Below are 21,306 nucleotides of genomic sequence, written 5' to 3' on the forward strand. Positions count from 1 at the left end.
TATTGTTCTGTCTGTGTGGGAACTCGTTAGATGTGTTTCAGCTCATATATTTGTATACACATTATCAAATGTATATAAAAATATATAATGTGTTCAATTTATTTAATATTATTCTTGTGTTCTCTTACGCATTTGGGACAGATGCCTTGCCATTAATTTCTTTTCAGTGATGGTTCAGCTAAACACATTTGACTGGGGGCAAAAATCTGCAAAGGATTTGATTTAAAAAATAAGCTTCTGTAGACCTTTCAGGTGCATTATGAAATGTTCCATTCCACTGGTTGGTCTTGATTTAGTCAATATAATTTGGTCGTCCTTGCTGTAGGCCTACAATATGATATATTTACTGTCCTTGTTGAGTTTAATGTCTTCCTCACTGTTGCTTAGCTTACTCTAAAATCCATTTACTCTCTGAGTTTTTTAATCTGTTGGTGTGATACAAGGTATTTGAATTTTTTTTTTTAAATCTTCATTCTGATGTTGGGGTTTAGACTTAGATACTAGGCAGTATTTCTGAGCATAAAGTCTGTGCAAATAGCGAATATAATATTATTATATTGCCCTCAGTATTTGCATGTAACATCCTGTTTATATTAGTCCTTAAGGACAGGATTCAGTTCTCAATAGAATGTGATCTTGCATGTTAATCCTGACTCAGTTTCTGTCCACAATGAGATGAAGAGAAAATAAACAGGTTGGAATTAATCACTTGCTATAACATGACCATCTACCAGTTCTTGGTAACTACTGCTGAGTTCAGAGTTTAATTCTTGCAACGAGAACTAGAGAGAAGCAGTTGTGTTATAAAGTGTGTGTGTGGGGGGGGTTGTATGTAGTAATACTGACATCAAATATTTATGTGGCATTGTGCATTCAAAGAAATTGTTAACTTTCGCCAAATTCTGAAAGTATGCTGCACTGACTTCTGGGTTGTTGGGTCCTTTCATGGGAAGGGTTAGTGACAATACAGAGCTTTTGCCTTTTAGCTAATCAGAGCAACTCAGCCCCATCATTGGTAGCAGTCATTACTTTACATCTTACCATGCAGGTGGCACATGTCGTGTTGGATCTTGGTGAACAGGATCCTGTACCCTTTCCTCTGTCAGTATGTTTAATGTTAGAAGCCAGAAATTTGCTTTTTTAAAAACCCCTATTTTCTAATGTCTGCAGTGAGTCCAAAAATTTTGTAGAACTAATAAGGCAGGTGATTTGTCTGATCTAACATACTGCCCTCCTTGTTAGCCAGCAGAAGGTGGGCGAGCAACCTCTCCTGTGAGCAGAAGACTTGAGAGTGTGCCTCTCACTTTGTTTGTTCGTGAAGTTGACTCAGCTATCACCCTTGTTTGGGATAGATTACAGAAAAACAAGCTATTCAGTTAATCTGTGATCAAACAGAGTATGCGACGGTGCCTGCAAACTAGGTGACACCACTTTCTAGATGGTACTATAGTTACTATAGTTTGCAACAATGGGTACAGAAATAACGATGTTTTGAAGGCCAGTGTGACTGAAATTAGTTCGAGGATTGTTGCAGCTTTGTTTTTGTTTGCTAGCATATGGGGAGGTGGAAAAGACTTAAGGGATGGATAGAATCATGGGGTCACTCATGTTGGAAGGGGCCTCTGGAGTTCCAGAGTCCAGTTTGCTGCTTGAGGCAGGGCTGATCCTGAAATTTGACTGGCTACTCAGGGCATTGTCTGGCATGGTCTCAAAAACCTAAAAGAACAAGAGATTCTACAACCTCTCTTGGCAGCTTTTTCTCTATGCTTAATTATTTTTTTTCCTTGTGATTATTCACACACACACCATACATACCTGGTAGGAACCTCTCCTGTGGTTCTGTGGCCATAGGAGACTACGGCCAGTCTCTCTTCCTGCAGTTCAGTGCTGTGAAGCAGCTGATAGATGATGCGTAAATCAGTCAGGTTTTGCTTTGAACCTTGTATCAGAATCTGGTTTATAAATCAAGCAACATGAAGATTTTGACGATGAAGACGTTCTTTGGAGAACCGGTACATGATAGCTGTAGACAAATTTCAGGGAGTTCTTTATTTCCCTAATGCTTAAAATCGTGGCTTACTAGACATTCAGAACTGTCTTTACATGAAGAAATGACAGTGTTTGTCAGTTGTCCATTGCTTATAATTAGCATTTTATTTCTAAAAAGTGGTGCCTGCTGAATGCAGAATGTAACATTGCCTTTAGTCTACCTGCTTATCTTCTAACCGTGCCTGAGTTGGCTTTTCTCTTTCTCCCAAGCTGTCCCATCCCAGCTGCCTTGTAGCTGAGCTGCCAGACCACACCTGCCATCCTTCCTGCAAGATGATTAAAGGGTTTATTCTGTGTAGAACTGTGTTTTGTCAGGTAGTTGTTAATCTGCTTACCTGTAAACTTTGGAAAGCCTGAAAGTGACTTCTTATTTTCCCACGTAATTTGCTGGTAACACAGCAAAGTGCTCTGCCCACTAGCAGTAACAATTTGAGTGGAAATTTGGTCTTGCCAGTTAGAATATTCATGGCTCAGTGGTGTTATGGGAAGTGATTGCTTAGGTTGTTAATAATCAGCAGGGTATTTCTGCCAAGTTGATCTTCAACTGCTGTTTATGGAGTTACTTATTCACTCATCAGAGGCTTTGCACAAGATGGTATTGCATAAAAAATTACTGCCTGTATTTGATTTCATAGTGATTTCTGTTCTTCAACAGGAGAGAGAGCAACCAATAACTGAATTAAGTTACTGCTGAAGTAAAAAGAATCCAATTTTTTATAAAGAAATATGCAGTATGGGAGGGGGGGCAGGACACACCAAAACAAAACTGACGTAAATCAGTGACTAGTGGGGCCTTCTCTAGCCTTACTCCTAGTACCTGATGCTTTACCCCACTTAGTAAGAATTGCCCATGAGAAAGATCTTACTGTGTAATAATGCAAAGCACAGTGGGATTACTGGTCCCAGATATGCTGAATTGTTTCTAAGCATCCTATCTTTGTGCCATCTTACCGTTTGATTGATGTCTTTGGCAAGTCACTAGTATGAGTGCACAGGGTGTTAATTAATTAATCCAATTACTTCTTCCTGTATGCTGTTTCCATTTCAGAGCCCATTTTTCCAAGTACATCTTATGTAATGGAGTGCGTTAAGTGTCACTTCAGAGAGAAGGGAGGCACAAAATTTTAAACCGCTTGGAGATTTGCACTTGCAGATCTTGCTGCAAAACATGTCTGCTGCCTGCTGTGAGGGAGGGAGCAGAAACAGTACCAACTGCTGTCCAGCTTGGCGTGCATCGTGGCGGCGGCGGCAGCAGCAGCACGTGATGTTAATAGCTGGAGTGTTAAATTACTGCATTTGGTAGCATTTATGAAGCATAATCTGTTTTGAAACTCAGCTGTATTATAGCTTGTAAAAACCTGAAGGCAGCTGGGGGAAAAGTAAGATTCTCAAAGATATGATTCCTTAAGATTTGGAATGTATCTGCTTTCGAGAAATATCATTGCACTGTATTTGGTATTTATATTAAAATATAAGGAAGAATGTTAAAATGGGTCTTGCAGTATCAGTTATCTTGATCAAATCATGGTGTGCGTTTTTTATAATAATTTCTGATAAGGCTTTTGGAAATTTTTAATTTTTTTAAAGCTGCTGGCTTTGTTCTCTTTTGACATTTTTAGAAAACCAATTTCATTACAATGTTACTGATTACAGTAGAGTGAATGTTGCCTTGAATAAGCCTGGGAATGGTTAACGACTCATACTTTAGATAAACTATTTAACATACAGACTGAAAACAGTTAAAACCAAACAAGGGGGATTTCTCTTTATTTGTTGTCTAGCTAGTGCTGACTGGTGTTTATTGATGGAGAACCTCCATTATGTTGCAAGAGAGAGCCCTGAAGAAGTCCAGCACACTCACCTCATAGTAAAAATCTATAAATTAAGAAGTACTCTGTCTGGGGAAGGGTATGTGTTGATCCTGTAGCATAAAATGAGGAGATCACACCTCCTCAACTTTTCCTTACCCTTCTTCTTTCCATGTTGTGATGGCCAAATACACACCCTGGCTCACGTCTCTGGTGCTCCTCATGAATTCAGATGATGGGAGAGGCAGGCAGTTCTCCTGCCAGTGCCAGGGGCAGGAGCTGGAGGACCAGTTGGTGGGAAATGCGACAACGTGAAAGCGTTATCCAGTGCAGCTCTGCAGGTTTCTGTCACCAGCCATGGGAAGCAAGGGCATGTGGCCTGTGCTGGCTTTGCATGAGCAACTTTGCCCTCAACAGGCTTTTTTGGGTATTTTTTTGGTGCTTGACTCATGCCATGCTCTACTATTTAATATCCCACTTGGCGGTCACGTGAGCAGAACTGTAAAGGAGCTAATCAGTCAGGAGAAGATATATAATTGGGAGAGGACTTAAGTACATGAGTACAAGGAATAAAGGGAATCTCAGAAAAGTCAGAAGCCTACAAGGCACACAAAAAAAATATCAAAATTCCTCCCACCTGAGGCTGTTTTGTTTTTTTTTTAGTATCCCTGATGTGGTGTGGTTTTTGAATTAACAATATCTAAACAATGAGCCCGTGATTCTGGTATAAAGACTGTTTCAGCTGTCTACCAACAACTGTTTTCTTTCTGTCCTGAATGAAATGGGTTCTTTCTGGAGGTGATAGGTGGTCCTTTACCAATAACACGTGCAGCACCTTGTGTACGGCAAGGCCAGGGCAGCGTTCCTGTTTCCTCCTCCAGAGCCTGCCTGGTTTAGTGAGTGCAGGTAGTGTTGTGCTGTCTACCTCTGTTGAAAAGGGCTTCTTGGAGAAAGTGCCTCCTTAAGAAAAGAATTCTATTCAGCCAGTTCCCCAAATACTTTTTGGTGTCCCTGGTGGTATACTTTTTTTTTTTTTTTACATAGTTGACTCAGTGGCTAATGACTCTGAGGTCCCGGACAAGCTCCATGATGGCTTTATTAGCTAAGCGCTGTGAAAAGAAGTGGGTGTGGAGAACAAAAGCCTTTGGTGGATTTAAAGGCTGGATGATGGAGAGGTGCTTTGTATTACAACACTGTCATGAGAAGGGGGGTGGGACCAGGGGAATCTTACCAGGTAAAAGGAGCATTCCTAATACCTGGAGTCTGTTTTGCTGCACCATTCTGGTAATAAGAAGCTCTCAGTGTAGGAGGTATGGTTCAGAAATCTTTTGATTTTCTTTCCCTTTTATTTCCCATTCCTTGCACCTCTACACCCCACACACTCTTAAATACTTGACAGGCATGTATGCACTTCAGTGTGGAAGAGAAAGAATTCAACTGTTCTGAAGGAGAAGAAATATTTATGAAGAAAACATTTCAGGTTTTGTTTTCCACAACAACTTTTGGGGCACAGGTGGTCAGGATACTCTGATCTCTTGTCCTTTGTGCTTCCCTCCCAGGCTGAGATGGTCAGTGCTCTGAGGAATGTTGCTGTGTTTCTTTTACTGCAGCTTGTGGTAGAAGCTACATAGGGACAGGAAGTTTTTCAAACAGAACAGCATCTAGCGTGTTATATGCAGGCATATAACTGCACCTTTCAGACACTGCTGTGTAAATAGCCTGTGTGTATACTTTTTTGTAGAGTGTAAGTGCTGTTACCTTTAAAGGGACCACTGTCCTGCTTCCATCCGGATTTTTTTACTCCTTGCTTGCTTGTGGTCCAGGATAGTTGAAGTAATTTTCACTGTCCCAGGATTCTGCTCAGGGAATCTTGATAAAGTCTTCTTAAATCTACACAAAATGGTCTCATTTAAACCTTTCACATTTAAAATTTCGTTTTTAAGTTTTCTAGTACTGTTTTTTTTTTTTTTTCAGGATTAGTCCTTTCTGTGAATTTTACTGACTGTTTTCTGTAGATTAAGTGATTTCCAATAAATTCATGTGTTATTCTGTCCTCCCATTTGAGGACCCCAGTAGTTCTGTCTGTTATGCTGTATGCAGAATCAAACAGCTTTTCTAACTTACCTTGGTTTCTAACACCTTCCAGTTTTCATTGTGTGGTGTTTGTTTTTTGGTTGGTGGTTTGGGTTGGGTTTTTTTTTGGGGGGGGGGAGGGGTTGTTTTTTTTTGTTTTTAATAGCACTGTGAAAGATCTGTTTTAGCTAGACATACTGCTGTCAGTTTAGTATGGGATGTGGTATCCCCAAAAAGCAATCCCCTTGCTCCAAAAACCACCAAAAAACCCTCCCACCAAATGACCCTGTGGCAAGCACCCACAGGTGGCAACATTCACTTCATAAAGGTTTTTCCACTGTAAGCAGCTGGGCTTCAGTCCCCAATGCATTCATTAGCCCTCCAGAGCAGCTGATTGTGTCCTGTTACAGGTTTATCAAACAGGACTACTGTGATGATGGACTGAAAAGTAAAAAGTGGATCTGAAGGGTTTGTTGGGGCTGCAGAGAAGAGAGGGGAAGGAAACAATAAGCAGTTAAGCATGGTGTGGGAGGAGGAAAAAAGTTTTTTATTTGGGCAGCGTCAAACAGAAGTTCTGACTGAGGCAGGACAAAGTCAAGCTATCCAGAGTGACATCTGTAGACTTGTATTATTCCTGCTGTTTCCTAACTCACCATTTCCAAGAAATTACTAAGGATTGTATAACGGGGAGGCAGGGACCTGTATCTGCAGCAAATACTTTCTTTTGTGGCAGAAGCTTTGCAAATGTCACCAGTGCACTGAAGAATTGGAAGGGAGAGCAACTGAAACCTGAAATCTCTCAACTTCCTGAGCTGGACTTTACACCCTGCTTTTGGGCCTGTTTCTCAGTAAATCGTGTTTTAGAGGCAGCATTTTGATTTGTGGGGCAGGGCAAGAAAGTTTGCTAGTGTGAGTAGTTCATGTCTAGAGAAAGTAAACTGAAGGGGAAACTCTTCAGATAGCCCTTTTCAGGTGATGTTTGCTGCTGGTCACACTGATAACAAATTCTAGAAGGGTGTTTTTTTGATTTTGTGGGCCTTTTAGGAAGATGGGGCAAGAGGAAGAATCCCAGCATGTGACATAACCTATGATGCTGGGATAATGGGCTTTAGCATAGTTCTGTTATATTGCATTAATGAGCAAGACTGGGACACAAAAGGCATCTTACTGTACTCCCAGCAAGATTTTTCCTTGAAGATGGGGGACACAAGTGGGGGGAAAAAAGGATATAGGTAAATGAACTTAATGCTTCAGTGAACTGTTGAGGTGCTACAGACTTAAGGAATGTTTATATGCTTTGTCAATAAAGATGCTAGAGTGTGTGATAATGTGTATTTAAATCTTCTTGAATGTAAACTGATGTGTCCATTATTGGCAGAATGCATCGAATCTGATGCTTGCATTCTGTCTTGAAAGTAAGACAATTTTATCAGCAAATGTAGTCAGGCAAAAAAGTAACAAGTGAACAGGAATTCCATTTATGTCTGTGATCAAAGAGCTACAGAGGAAGGAGGAGGAAGGCTGGAGAATAACCCTTTTTATGTATCGTACCTTTTGGAAATGAGGATGTAATAAGCAACATGAGTTACAGGTATATTTCATGGTATATAGTTCATTATTTTCATCTAGACCAATGTACTTGTACCTGAAGAGTTTTAGCCTTTTGACTGCAGGATTTTGTGTCAGCTATTTAAACTTTAAAAAATCACAGTAGAACACATGATACCTCAAGACTGGAGCTCCTTGTTGTGGTGCATGTGTGGATATTTAGAGTCAATGAGTTCATTACAGTGGGTTTTCTTTTACCTTGATCTTGCGTCCCAAGTATGGTTGTATGTTATGTGCCATCGCAGTGTTTGTGAAAAGTACCTTAATCGTTGTGATTTCTCAAAATCATTGAAAGAGCTTCAAGACACTAAGGTGTAGAACAGCTAGAATTGCCAGTCAGTTTTTAATCTAGTATAATCTAGTAGAATAGCCTTGTTCATCTCAAACTGTTGCATTTTGTATCCTAATAAATCAATAAATGTTGTGAATAGTGGAGGTGATTTACTGCAGAGTTGATGCATCAGGGTGGTTTTTTTATGTATGTTAAATAATGGAACAATAAACTGCTTCTTAGTGGGTGTACTCTCTTTACCTTTTCAAGTTTGGTTGAAAGCAGGAATACAGAAGCATTCAAGGACTTCTTTGGAGCAGAAAAGATGGTAAAACAACAGACACTTGCTTTGATGCTGTGAAAATGTCTGTTGGAGAACCACTGGCCTTATTTTTAGATGGTTAAAACATAGCAAATGGCTTTGATCAAAAAACAATAAATCCCCCCAGCTGTAGTTATGGGAAATAACTTCTTGGACCTTTGTGAGGATGAAAGAGTCAATACAGAGACACGTTAATAGGGTCAGTATTGCTTTTGGCTGAGCCCCTGGAAGACCGAAGAGCTGCAGTTGTTCCCACTTCATGTCCCAGAGGTGGCAGTGCAGGTCATGCTGTCACTTCTGCTCCTGCCCTTCAAATTCGGGTCTGCATTGCTGTCCCTCTACCGTGCCATGGATCTCTTACCGAAATTCATGCCATAGGTTGCAGATAAAATGGTGGAGCGGGGACAGTTTTCTTACAGAGCTGTTTTGGGGGGCAGTTTTATGGACAGGAGTTAAGTCTGTTACTCATCAGAAAAATACGGATGGTCCAAACTGCTGGGACACAGATGTTGTGTTTTATCCACACCACCTTGCTTTTTTGTTAGGTGATCTTGGGTTTTAGGGAGAAGCCTCTAACTTGGCATTTGGGATGGGGTCAAGGGAGGTGATTTTGAGCTTTTAAGGCTAGTGGGATCTCAGTGAGGTGCCAGGCTCCCCACCTTCCCTCTGGTGTTCCCCTGTGCAAACCCCCTTCACAGCCTGCCCTTCACTACTGACTGCCCAAGGTGGGGTCAGTGTTGTTCAACACTGCTCACAATGTTTACTATAGGCTGCTAAAATCCTTTAAAATAGATAGGAAATCTTTAACAGTCCGGTTTAACATGTCTTGTGCCCAAGTTCAGAGGACATCCACACTATCACTGCGGCAGGCATCTATCCTTGGGGCTGGGCACAGGAGCAAACCCTCCTTCAAACCAGATTTTGAACAGCACAGCCTCTCCCTCTTCATCTGTAGATAACAAGTCTAAAGTATCAAAGTACGCTATGACTGGTTCAGTATGTCGCTAGATAATTGTGCTTACTGAATCATCTTACTGAAAAACAAAATGTGTTTTTTAAGTATCTTAAGTGCTTTGTATCTTCTCTACTTTTCTAGATTTCTGAAGAAAAGAAAATGCATTTTTCAATAAAACATTGTTTCTTTACGCGAGGCCAGTGCGTTTGGCTTGTACTTTGACGCAGATTGCAGCTAACTTTTAATTACTAATGTCGTAAATAAGAGAAAGCATCACACATAAAGGCTTACATAAATATCACCCTTGGTAAAAGCACCTAAAGTTATATGGCTGCTTAAATAAATGTAATCATGTATGTGCAACATAGTATGTACTAAATAAACGTGCCTGGGTGGGCACAAGAGCTAGCAGAGGTGTTGCAGGGAGCTGAGCTATTGTGCCTGGGGAGGAGGGCAGAGCAAAGCCCCACAGCAGCTGGCCGGGGAAAGGTGCAGGGCTGATCAGCTCCTTGCTGCACCGTGCTGAGCATGTGATGGCTCAGGAAAATCATTGGAAGGTCACAGGGAAAAGATACGTTCCTCTGAATGTTCTTAAATGCATAGGGTGCAAGCAGTTGAGCTTGTGAATTCATTTTAGCAAGGTCCTTGTTGTCGTCAGTGACATGGAAAATGAAGCCTTGAGTCCCAGAGTCTCAGCGTGTGTGCTGCCACCTCATGCAAAATTTAGCACAGGCTTTGTTTGAAAGTGCTTCTCTGAACATAATTTGAATGTGCTTATTTTTTGATTGGGATCCTAACCATCTGCTAGCAGGTGTTTGGTTTTGTCATGGATTTTGTTTTATTACCTTTATCATCTTTGCTTTCTTTCTGTGCAATGTTGGCTGAATCCTCCCATCCCATCTGGTTTATATAGTGAATGGAAAATCTGCTGATCAGGACCGTGTCTCACACAGGATATTGTATTTTTATTTTTAATTACTTTGTCCTGATACCATATCTGCCATTGATGGGGGGTTGTCTTCTTAGGAGCATGCCCACTTGCTGGGCCTTTTTCTTACTAGAGAAGATTTCGAAGTGTGTGATCTGTTGCCTTCAATATAATCCTAACTTTTATTAGAGGTTGGTTCTTAATGGTATTTACTTAATCTTTGCGGTGTTGAAAAATGAAGTTTCTGAATCAGAACTTGTCTTACAGCACAAAATCTGTTATTGTTTCAAGAGTATATTTCAGGGAATAGGGCGTGTTTGACTAAAGTAAAAATATTTAATAGTAAAATGTGGTGTCATAACCTCTGTCAAAACTGTCTTTGAAAAATGTGAACTGCTACCCTGTTGTGATACACCAGGATAGGGCAATATGAAGAAGTCTGCTAGAAACATAATGGAGAATTGGGCATCAGGAACGGGATTACTGACGTTGGAGGGGGCAAGATCTGGAAAGTGAAATTCAGCTGTAACTTACTACATTGACACAATGTTCCAGTAACATGCAAATTCCTCTTCAGGGCTGTTTTCTCCAGATGGGTCAGGAACCTCAGAGCCGGAGTAGTCTGGTTTTGTCAGCCCTTCCCTGCAAGAGTGGGTAAGCAGCTACTGGAAAACAAGTAGCTGTTATACTAGCGTTTTGGGTCACTTAAGGGAGTTGAGTAATTTATGAGCTCACTAAAAGACAAATTGTGCCATTGTGGTTTCTTATTAGAGTACCTTAGCAGAGCATGCATGTACAGTTGTAAACAAAATACAAGAAATGCTGAAGAAGGCAAAAGAGTACAGCAAAAAGTGATAAATATAAGCCTGACACCGGTGGTGCCAGTGGCGGTAATAATACCAGCCTGTCATGGCGTGCATTTGGTACAAATTTTGTAAGCCCTTCTGTCTGTGGCATGGTCGTGGTTTAGCTGTGGCTTACTGGCAGCGGGGGAGCACAGTTCAGGTGCTGATACTGACAAGGGGACAGCACGGGGCCAGGGAGTCTTTTAAGGCAACGCCGCTGCCTGAGGAAATGCTCATCCAGCTTGAGCCTGGCAGGCAGGGTGTGGAGGTGTCCTGGCTTCAGCTGGGAGAGAGTTAATTTTCTTCTTAGCAGCTGTGCAGTGCTGTGTTTTGGCTCTGGTGTGAGAACAATGTTGATAGCACCCTGATGGTTTCAGTTGTTGCTGGGTGATGTTTATACTCAGTCAAGGACTTTTCCGTTTCTCAGGCCCTACCGGCAAGAGTGCTGGAGGGGCACGGGAAACTGGGAGGGGACACGGCCAGGACAGCTGACCTGAACCAGCCAAAGGGATATTCCATACCATATGACACTGTGCTGAGTATATAAACTGGGGGAAGAAGAAGGAAGGGGGGGACATCCAACATTATGGCGTTTGTCTTCCCAAGTAACGGTTACGCATGCTGGAGCCCGGCTTTCCCGGGGATGGCTGAACTCCTGCCTGCCCGTGGGAAGCAGTGAATGAATTCCTTGCTTTACTTTGCTTGTATGCACAGCTTTTACTTTACCTATTAAATTGTTCTTATCTCAACCCACAAGTTTTACATTCCTTTCCGATCCTCCTCCCCATCCCTCTGGGTGAGGGGGAGTGAGCAAGCAGCTGTGTGGTGCTTGGTTGCCGGCCGGGGTTAAACCATGACATAAGGATAGCCCAGTGGCAGTGCAAGTCAGTATGTTGCTGTATTGGAAGAAAAAAATAATACTAGAGTTTAATTAAGGGTTGTGATTCCAGCACCTGACAGTGGAAGTTATAACCAGTGCTGTGCTGGGGTGCTCCATCAGTCGAAAAAATGTAATAATGTGCAGCTACCTCAGTCATGGCTCGCACTGGAAACACTAGTATTACATTTTTTTTCTTATTTTTAGAGCCATGCACATTTGGCCCCCTCTCTTAGGAAGCACAGGAATGTTCTCTGTTCACACGTGCTTATTTTCCCTGTGTATTCTGTGCGTTACTTGTCCAAAAAAGCAAAGAATCCCCAAAGTCTTATGATTCAGCAGCATTCAAAGTTAGATGTGTACTGGAGTGATACAGGTAGAAGCTTGTGTGCAAATCTACCTGTGTGCAAGTGTTTGAAGTGCTTTTTTCTGATGGATTTGTTTTTGTTAGACTAGCTCAGGGAAAATAAACATTGCTGTTGTCAAGTAAATTCAGTTTAGTTCATCAAACTGCCACTTGAACATTAATGTATTTAAAAAATTTAAAAAATAACAAAAATAGATCAAAAGTTCAAAGCTTTGATTTAAACTTCAGTAATAATTATAATGAAATGAATGAGAAGAATTTCCAGGGCATAAGCTCTGTATGTGTGTAAATAATGGGCAGAATTAAATTTTATTTGTAATAAAAAAATTGAACTGAAAGCAACAGGAATCACATGCAAAGTTGCAAGTGATTGCTCTTGCCCAGATTTTCACAACCCTAAGTAATCTATTATAAATTCTATATATTGAAGGAGTGTTACTTTAAACAACCACTCTTCTCCAGCTCTTTATTTCCTTCTGAAAACCAGAGGGCAGCCTGTTCCAACAGGTTGTTTATTTATGTGAAATTGACCAATTGGTTGCAAAATGAGGCCTCATTTGAAATGAGAACTGGGCTTAGTTACTGTGAGTATGCTGTTACCTTATTTTCAAGGAATGTGATTTTGTAAAGCAGATGCACATTTTTATGTATAAAAGTCGAATCCAATACTGTACTTAGTTATATACAAGTGTCTGGTATTTCTTTAGTGTATTGATAGGAGTTGGTTGATACAGACACTCAAAAAATTACCATTTAAAAAAAAAAACACTAATTACATACTCATATATACTGTTAATGATACCACAGCCCAAGCGGCATTGTCCAGAACTTTGTACATCCAGCTTTCCATCTTGCATTTGGTGGTTGTAACTCAGTGGTACATCCATACTCATTACTTTTGCTGAAACTGTGTAGGCTTATTTTTTTCAGCAATGAGGTATACCGTTAATGCCTTCAAACTTTGCGCACACAATATTCTAACAATATTACAGGGTGTTAAGGTGAGTGGAATAGTTTCGTGCAGAGGTTATCAGGTGTGTTTGTATTTCAACTCTTGTGTCAGTGCATGTCAGAAGTCAGACAGATCACGCAAGCTCACTCACATGCTTGCGTGCTTAGCATCAGAAATCAGACTTAGTTTGCCAGAGTAGAATAGAGTGCACTGTGGGATTATTTTGTTTTGTTTTTATAGAAATTTTTGCCATAAAGACTGCTCTGAATGTTCTGCAGGCTTGAACACCCAGAAAAGTATAGCTGCAGTTCTGTATGAAGTTGTATGTCGTAGGAGAGTGAAGTCAGTATACGCTGTGAGTCTTTAGTAAAGCACTCGTGCTTGCTTAGCACTCAGGTACTTCACTGAATTGAACCATTAGCAATTACCAATTACTTACATACTTAGTGACTTTGGGTATGTGGCAAGATAGTCCCCTACAAAGACAAGTGGAGCTAAAAACAAGGTGCAAATTTACTCAAATTTCGGTGCAAGATTTGGGTGTGATACCACTGGAAGCAAAGACTTTGTTAACAGAAGCTGCAGATTTTGTATTTTTGGTTACAAGAAAGCATTTTAACTCATTACTTTTGCAAGTTCATTTTGGGCACCTCTAGAAGGCATTTCTGTTGATAATTGCAGGCATTAGAATATGTCACTGAAGGATTAAGATAACAAAATCCTTTTTTTTCCCAGTAAACTGACTGGCTTTTAAAGGCTTCAGATCAAAAGCACTGAAACGCAGCAAGGAGGTTCATGCGAAATACACATCCTAGTGATTAGCAAAGGTATATGCATCTATTGGCCAAACTTTGCTTTCTCCCAGTGCATTGGACGTTGATTATTTTTAAAACTGACCTTTTAATTGTAAGCCTCAAAGGCCACTTCATCAGCTCCCTGAAATCACCCTCTACTGAACAGTAAACTTGTAGTCATTTTGTTTTGATTAATTAACCTGTTATATCTGTGCAGCCTTTGGGCCACCTTCGTTTTTTCATTTAACACACACAGTCTGTAGTTTTTGAAGGTTACAGATACGTTTCAGGGTGCTGATGGTTTATGCCAGCTGCGTCGCGTGCCTTCACAATCCAGTGTCTGTTCAGTATATCGACTTCTCGAAAGTACTCTGTAATTTTTCCTTTTAAAAATATCTTTATTTATATATTTAAATTATATTATATATATTTATATCTTTAAAATATATATTTATGGAGGTGATGCATGAATCATCCTGTTCCCTAGCAGATGAGCTCCAGTTGCTTATCAGCCTTCTGGGCTAACCTGAATTTGTCTGGCTGATGAAATGAGGTTGCAATAAAGAGGCTTCATCAACAAAAATAAGCTAAGTGGACTGTGTTGCTGCTAGTGCTGTAATTCAGTAGAAATACTCTTGAATTGTTTGAAACAATGTGTTGGTGCCAGATTTGTTTTGTGGGGGAAAACTAAGTATTTCAAAACACTTCAAACCCTCTCCCTACCACTACTCAGATGAAGAATGTGATTGTCCTTCCCTGTCCCTGCATTCCCCTTCCAGGAGCTGGATCCAGCAACTCCTGAATTCATGTTGTACTCTACGTCTTCAATGGGTCCTGCAGGTTTCACAGTGGATATATGGAAGTTATCATAATCTAATGCATGTCTGAGATCAAAGACAGGAGCTACTTTCAAATGGAAAATCTGAAGAAGGTGATAATGGAAGCACCATTTAGAAGCTCTTCCATTCTCTGCAAACAGACCCTGCCACTCATTCATGGAAGCTGCCCTACGCCTAGCTAAAGATTTAACTTAGGATGAGGTGATGGAAGCAAAATTAACATTTTTGGGGTTTATCTTGTTTTTTCCTTTCAGTGGGAGAGTTTGTGAGTGATGCCCTTCTGGTACCAGACAAGTGCAAGTTCCTTCACCAGGAAAGGATGGATGTGTGTGAAACTCACCTGCACTGGCATACTGTTGCTAAAGAGGTATATTCATCTGTCTTAAAATTTCCCGCCTTCCTTCTTTAGATCTCTATCACTCTTCTGAGAGCAAGTTTAAATACAGCAGTGACGTGTATGGAAAACATGGAAAGGAAAACAAAAAGCAATACTTACAAATGTTTGAGTGAATGATGTTTTGTTCTGATTTATAAGGTAGAAAATGGGAGTTGCTCTGCTGAGCACATCAGAGACTACTGTTGGATACTTAACATTGACCTTTGGACATTGACCTTGTTTCATGGCACTGGGTTTTTTCCTCACATCCGTTCACACACCCATTGTGTTTTCTTCCTTTTCTGGCTTCCTGTGTTAGCGGTGCTCTGGAACTAAAAATTGATCGTTGATGCCTAGGCTTTGCCTTTATCATCATCCCCAATATATTTGGTGTGACAGGTGCTTCACAGAGATCAAACCTTCAAAGAATGCAGCATGTGAAATTCAGCATAAAGGGCTAGGAGAGCTGATAAGACACAGGACTAACCAAAGAAATTTTGCAGTCAGGCACAGAGTTTTTACAATTTACCAGGCTTTACTGAAAACAGAAATAAACCTAATATTATAATTGCTAATGTGTTTTGGACATTTTTGTCCTTATGTAGAGAGGTTGTAGGAATACAACCTGAGATGAGCTTCAAAAGATTTCTTGCTGCTGTTTTGTTTGGAACATCTTTGTTTGTACGTTTCCCACCTTCCGGCTATCAAAATTGAAATGTGCTCAGCAGCTTTTCAGATTTTCAGTTCTTGCTTAAGTCATACTGTTGCCCCTCGAACGAAGTGTTTAAGGCACCAAACTTCATGCAGGCAAATTCTAGTCCATTTTGTCCATGCAAACTTGAAATGGCGTAGCCTAAAAAGAACATAATCATTATGCACCATTAAACTATATTCCTTTTTTCACCTGTCCTACATCGCTGTATCTTTCTGTCCTATGCCACCGTATCTTCAAGGTGTGATTATCCACAACTGACTGTTTTCCAAACAAGGCTAGAAGGTACTGTTCTGGCAGAGATGTCAGACCAAATACAGTATGTTTCCAGTATAACAGGTATTTTAAATGTTAATCTATCTCGCAATGAACGCTTCAATAGCATTAATAGATGAGGATCAGGATTAATACATCAAATTATTGTTCTGCCTTCAAGTTTTCTTTTTATGAGGCAAAGCCTGTGAAGATTTTTAGGCCAGAGGATATGGAGTTGTCATGTATGTGCAAGGAGACAAGTCTTTCTGTACTGGGAAAGACTAAAGGACAGGGGAAGGGAGAACTTGTTGCTTACAGTGGTCATGCAGACACAGGTAGGGAGCTACCTACAGTGCAGGTAGTGAATGCACATGCGATCACTCTGTGTCATGTTTCAAAACTCTGAGATCATACAGTTCACCAGCTTCAACCTCCTAAGGCAGTACGCAGCCCCTAATCAAGGTCTGTGGTGTTTTTTCAGCCTTCCTCCATGACAACATTGTTGCTGTTTTCTTTCTATTCTCTGTAGTCCTGTAGTGAGAAGAGTATGAATCTGCATGACTACGGCATGTTGCTGCCCTGTGGAATCGACAAGTTTCGTGGTGTGGAGTTTGTTTGCTGCCCACTAGCAGAGGAAAGCGACAATCTTGATTCAGCTGATGCTGAAGACGATGATTCAGATGTCTGGTGGGGAGGTGCAGATGCAGACTATGCAGATGGAAGGTAAGAGTGACAAGAACTTCAACTTGTTATCATCATCTTATTAAAACTGCCAAAAATCTGTCTTAAAGACCTCAGTTTGGAAGAGTCGCTTATAAATAAACTTGCTCCTGCAGCGGTTGAAAACAGTGTTCTACTCATTTATTTTTAACTTTATACAGAAAAGCTTATTGTTAACATAGTTATTGCACTTTTGATGCCTTCATCATTTCTTTAGTGCAAAGTATTGCCATGTTTATAACGAAAATGTTTACTTACTTTTTGACAACTAAATAGTAAATACTGTACTCTTAAGATGCCTCTCATGCAGTCTGGGGTACTGCAGCAAACACTCAGCCAACATAACTATTGGAGATTTTGAAACATCTTCATTCATAATAGGCATTAGTTTTGTGCTATTACTACCGTAAGAATATTTTTCTGCTGACAGTTGCTTTCTAAACATGATTTAAAAGCAAATTTGTTTTAGTATCTAGCCTTTGACAGATTCATGAATACACTGCTGTTAACATGGAGCATGGAGGCTTCATTTGCAAGACAGTGGTGGATGGGAAAATGCCATGCTTGTCTTTACCCTTCAACATCCCCTGTGCACGTGGCTAATTTTGAGCCAACTGTGGGTTCTAACTGTGTTGTAACTGAGTGCTGTGGTGCTGTCAAAGCCTTTTCATAGCATTGTCTTGAGTGTGTTAGCAGTTGTGAGAACAAAGTACAATGTTATGTCCTTTCAACTGAATTCAAACAGCTAAGATGGCTTTCTTCCTAAAATCTTCGTAAAATCAAAAAAAGATCTATGTTCAGATTGTGTTTGTGCTCCCTAGGCTTCCATTACTTTATACTGTGTTAATGCAGTGTTTCTACTTCTTAGGGGATGATACTGCATCTTTTACAAATGAGTTACAAAATCCAAAAGTTGGGGCTGATTAGAAGTGGTTTCAAGGAGAACCCTGAAAATAAAAGTGGGGTCCAAATGAAGTGAATAATGTGGAAAGTTAATAGTTCTGATTTGCATTACGTTTGGGCTTTTTAATAGTGCAGAAGGAAACAAGTTCAGGAACAATGTGGAATGGACAGAGATGGAATTGCTGTAATTTGGTGCAAAGAGATGGCATTAAGACAGTGAGAAATAAGAAGCCATGTCATAGTGGGCATCTAAATCTTTCCTGACAAAGGATTAGTGAGTGTTGAGGGAAGAGTTCTTTGTGAATAATGGAAGAATTTAATTAAAATAAATATTTCCCCATTGTAATTTCCAGTTTTGTCTCATGAATGAGAGTGAATGGTCAGGACTGATGCAAGAACCCTGCATCAACATTGCATCTTCTACCTTGACACCTTCGGGCTTTTTTCTGACTTGTACTTCCAACAGCTGTCAGAGTGTCACAATTTATAACCCTTTCAGTGGGATTAGTAAACCAGCCTTTGGACTGTTGCTGTGTCACTTCTGTACATTTTGTTTAGATTTTAACTGGAATATGTTCTCTCAGAATAAGATCTGAGTGCAGACCTTCTAATTGAGACGAATTTGCTTTTTTTCATCATATGTGTATACACAAATACATAATATAGATACATAGATCTGCCTTACACCTATTACCTGTCTTATATATCTTAGATTTATAATATGTACCTATACATAAAATACACATGAAAGAAAAGTTTTTTATCTGTCTGATCAAAGATTCCTGAAATACTTTACATAAAAGCTCACGGGTTGTATATAGAGTAGTTCTGTTTGTGAGACAGATATCCCATTTATTTCTGTCTTTTTCATGTTGGTCACTGAACATTTAATTTACTATTCTATTCCATTTTGTTCATCATAAAGCAGTTTCATATCTGAAGACGTGAGTTCAAGAATAACTTCATAAATTTTTTATCCTCTAGGAATAGGACCTGTAATTGCATTTGAATCCATTTCTGAAGTTCCTGCAAACACTGATTTTATTACTTTCCCCTCCCCACCCCCCACCCCCCAAAATGCATGCAAAAGGAAAATGAAATGGTCCTTTTATGGGGCATTTGTACTTGAACTGCAGATGAAGAGCCAAGCAATTTGTAGTTCTTTTACACTGACTCACTCATATTTCTTGCTGCCTCTTCAGCTTCCCAACTGCATTTAAACTGCGTGTAATGGAGCCAGAAATACTTTTGAAATTTAGTCATATAAAAAAAAAAAAGGTTACTCATTACTTATGCAGCAGTAGGTGGTGGTTCAAATTTTGTGACTCTGTGTGTGTGTGTATTCATACATACAGAACATATGTTTGTGTGTATATAAATATAGATATGCCTTAGGCCTAAGCTGATTGTGAGGGAGGAAGGAGGAGAAAGGAAATGAAAAGTAGGAGGACAGTTTCCTAATGCTTAATTTCCAAAATTCTCTGCTATAATAGCATATAAAAGCACCTTTGTTTGAAGTGCTTACAAAAGTCCATTTTTTTTACCGTATAAGGGTGCTGTCGCACTGAGAATGCTTGCTTCCTTTTGAAGCCTTCCAGAGAGTTTTAATATCCCCTTGTGTGTAAGTTCGTCCCTGCTGTGACACTGTGAAGGGAAGAGAAGGCACTGCCAGCTTGTGGTGGCCACTGCCAGCCCCCTGCTCCGCAGCTCCAGGGCAGAGCCCTCTGTCAGAAGAGGTTTGGGGTTTCTGTGGAGCCTCTCTCTGGGCACGGAGGGGGGAGTATGCTGCTACCAGATCAGCTGGGCAAAGTATCCCTCAAAGTGTTTTCCTCACTGGGGAATCGTGATGGCTTTTACTTGGGTGAGTAAGTTGGGGCACGTTGTTGGTGTCTTCCAGTTGACGGCTTTTAGTGCACACAGGGTGCACTCCACATCAGGGGACGCTGGCTGAGCATTTCAAGTGGGGGCACTCGCTCATTCTGAGGAATTCTTGTCTTTGCTTTGCCGGTTGTTTTTGTGGCTGCTGTTATAAGTACTGGAAAACAATTTTGTTCATGCAAAGGTACAAAAATTAGAAGATACCAACCGGTCCTTTAGGAGGAGGATTTTGTGCTGTTACTCTACCACAGGTTTGTGGCAGCAATTCCACAGAATTCCCGTTGCAGCAGTTACTGGATCGACTTTTTTTTTTTACCCGTTTCTACCCAGAAGTCACAATTTCTGGCAACTAATTTTAGCGACTTCATGAGTACTTCAGTAATTGCCCTTCTGGGTTTTTTTTGTTTCATTAAGATGTAGGTTTGGTTCTGTTGTACAAATAATAAGGCCCTGAAGATGCTTTTGACCGTGCTGCATATCTCAATGTCGCCAGTATCTTGAATCGCTGAGTGGTACAGCTAGAACATAACCCACTCCTCGCACCTAAGCAGAAAACAGTCTGGCGTAAATGACCCCAGCTGCAAGCTTGTCATACTCCCTGTTTCTCACATCTGGCTGTGGAGCCTTCTGTTCGATTAGCTGTGGGTTTGTCTCTCTCCCTGCCATACCACTCCTGGGGAGCAAAACCTCCAGGCTGGCTGCTTCATGCTCCCATCTCTGTAAAACGTCACTGGAAGATGTTGGGCACAAAGCTCTCTGTCAGTGTGGCGGCATGGTGACTGCTGCATGCCTTGGCACCTGGGCCTCCGCAAGAGCTGTGGCTGCTCTGAGACGCCCAGGACAAAGCGAAGATGACCTGTTTGAGGTAGAGGTGCCAACCTGAAAAGTAAATGATTATATCCTCGTCTCTCAAAGCACCCCTGTTGTGACAAAGCAGAATCCAACAAATGTAGGTGATGTGTTTTGAAGTAACTTTATACCCGAAACTACTCGGATCTAAATTTTAAAATATTTGCATTTATGAGTCTGAATATTTAGAAGAAACCACATTGTAGCCATACATGTTGTAAACACCCTTTTTCAGGCTGTGGTGTGTTTTGACCCCCATCAGTTGTCTGTGGAGCACTGCATTTTTGTTTTGTTGGGGGTGTTTCCTTCTGCGCAGGAGGAAGCAGAGCTCAGCAGCTCGCTGTATCCACGCTGTCAGAGGGCAGGCGGAGGCACCTTGCGCTGCGGTGCCATCACGGGTGGACATTCTTCCTACCCAGTGTCCAGCCACCACCAGGGTCTGGGTGTAAAAGCATGTGGTTTGCCTCATGGTGTGACGTGGTGGCGGTACTTCGGGAAAGGAGGGAGGGTGTATTTTGGTGACAAGTGTGGTGCACCCGGTTTGTGTTCACGAGGCCAAAAGGGAGGATCTACCCGTGCTTTTGAAGTTGCATCATGTCATGCTTGTCCTGAAATAGCAGGTGACTCTAAGAGGTCACGAGCGTTTTTCAGCAGTGGCATTCCTTTGCTGTTATCCACACCTTTAATTAAAATTTACTTTGAAGACTGCCTGAGGGACAGCCAGATGCAGGTTCTGGCTTTCAATACAGATGCAGAGCTCTCCGTGCGTAGCTACAACTGTCAAGTGACCTGCAAGTTCTGGCTGCCCTTGAGACTCGGCACAGCCTCGTGGTCCTCCTGCCTGTACCTGGGCGCTTGCTGGAAGCTTTGGCGTCCTTGATGTCCAAAGTTGAACGTACTTAGGGAGTGATGGCCAAGCTGGAAA

General features: G+C 41.0%; 1 protein-coding gene across 4 annotated transcripts in view; it reads left to right on the top strand.

Annotated features, from left to right (window-relative positions):
- Positions 1 to 21,306, top strand: part of LOC121083016 (amyloid beta precursor protein) — a 229,415-nt gene that overhangs the window by 98,287 nt on the left and 109,822 nt on the right. For all 4 annotated transcript variants that reach the window (XM_040582851.1, XM_040582852.1, XM_040582854.1 and 1 more), the window contains exons 4-5: positions 14,943 to 15,055; positions 16,561 to 16,754. In XM_040582851.1, the coding sequence (XP_040438785.1) occupies positions 14,943 to 15,055; positions 16,561 to 16,754 (307 nt within the window). The remainder of the gene's footprint in view (positions 1 to 14,942; positions 15,056 to 16,560; positions 16,755 to 21,306) is intronic.

This window comes from Falco naumanni, chromosome 2 (assembly GCF_017639655.2).
Source record: "Falco naumanni isolate bFalNau1 chromosome 2, bFalNau1.pat, whole genome shotgun sequence".
NCBI classification, from domain to species: domain Eukaryota; kingdom Metazoa; phylum Chordata; class Aves; order Falconiformes; family Falconidae; genus Falco; species Falco naumanni.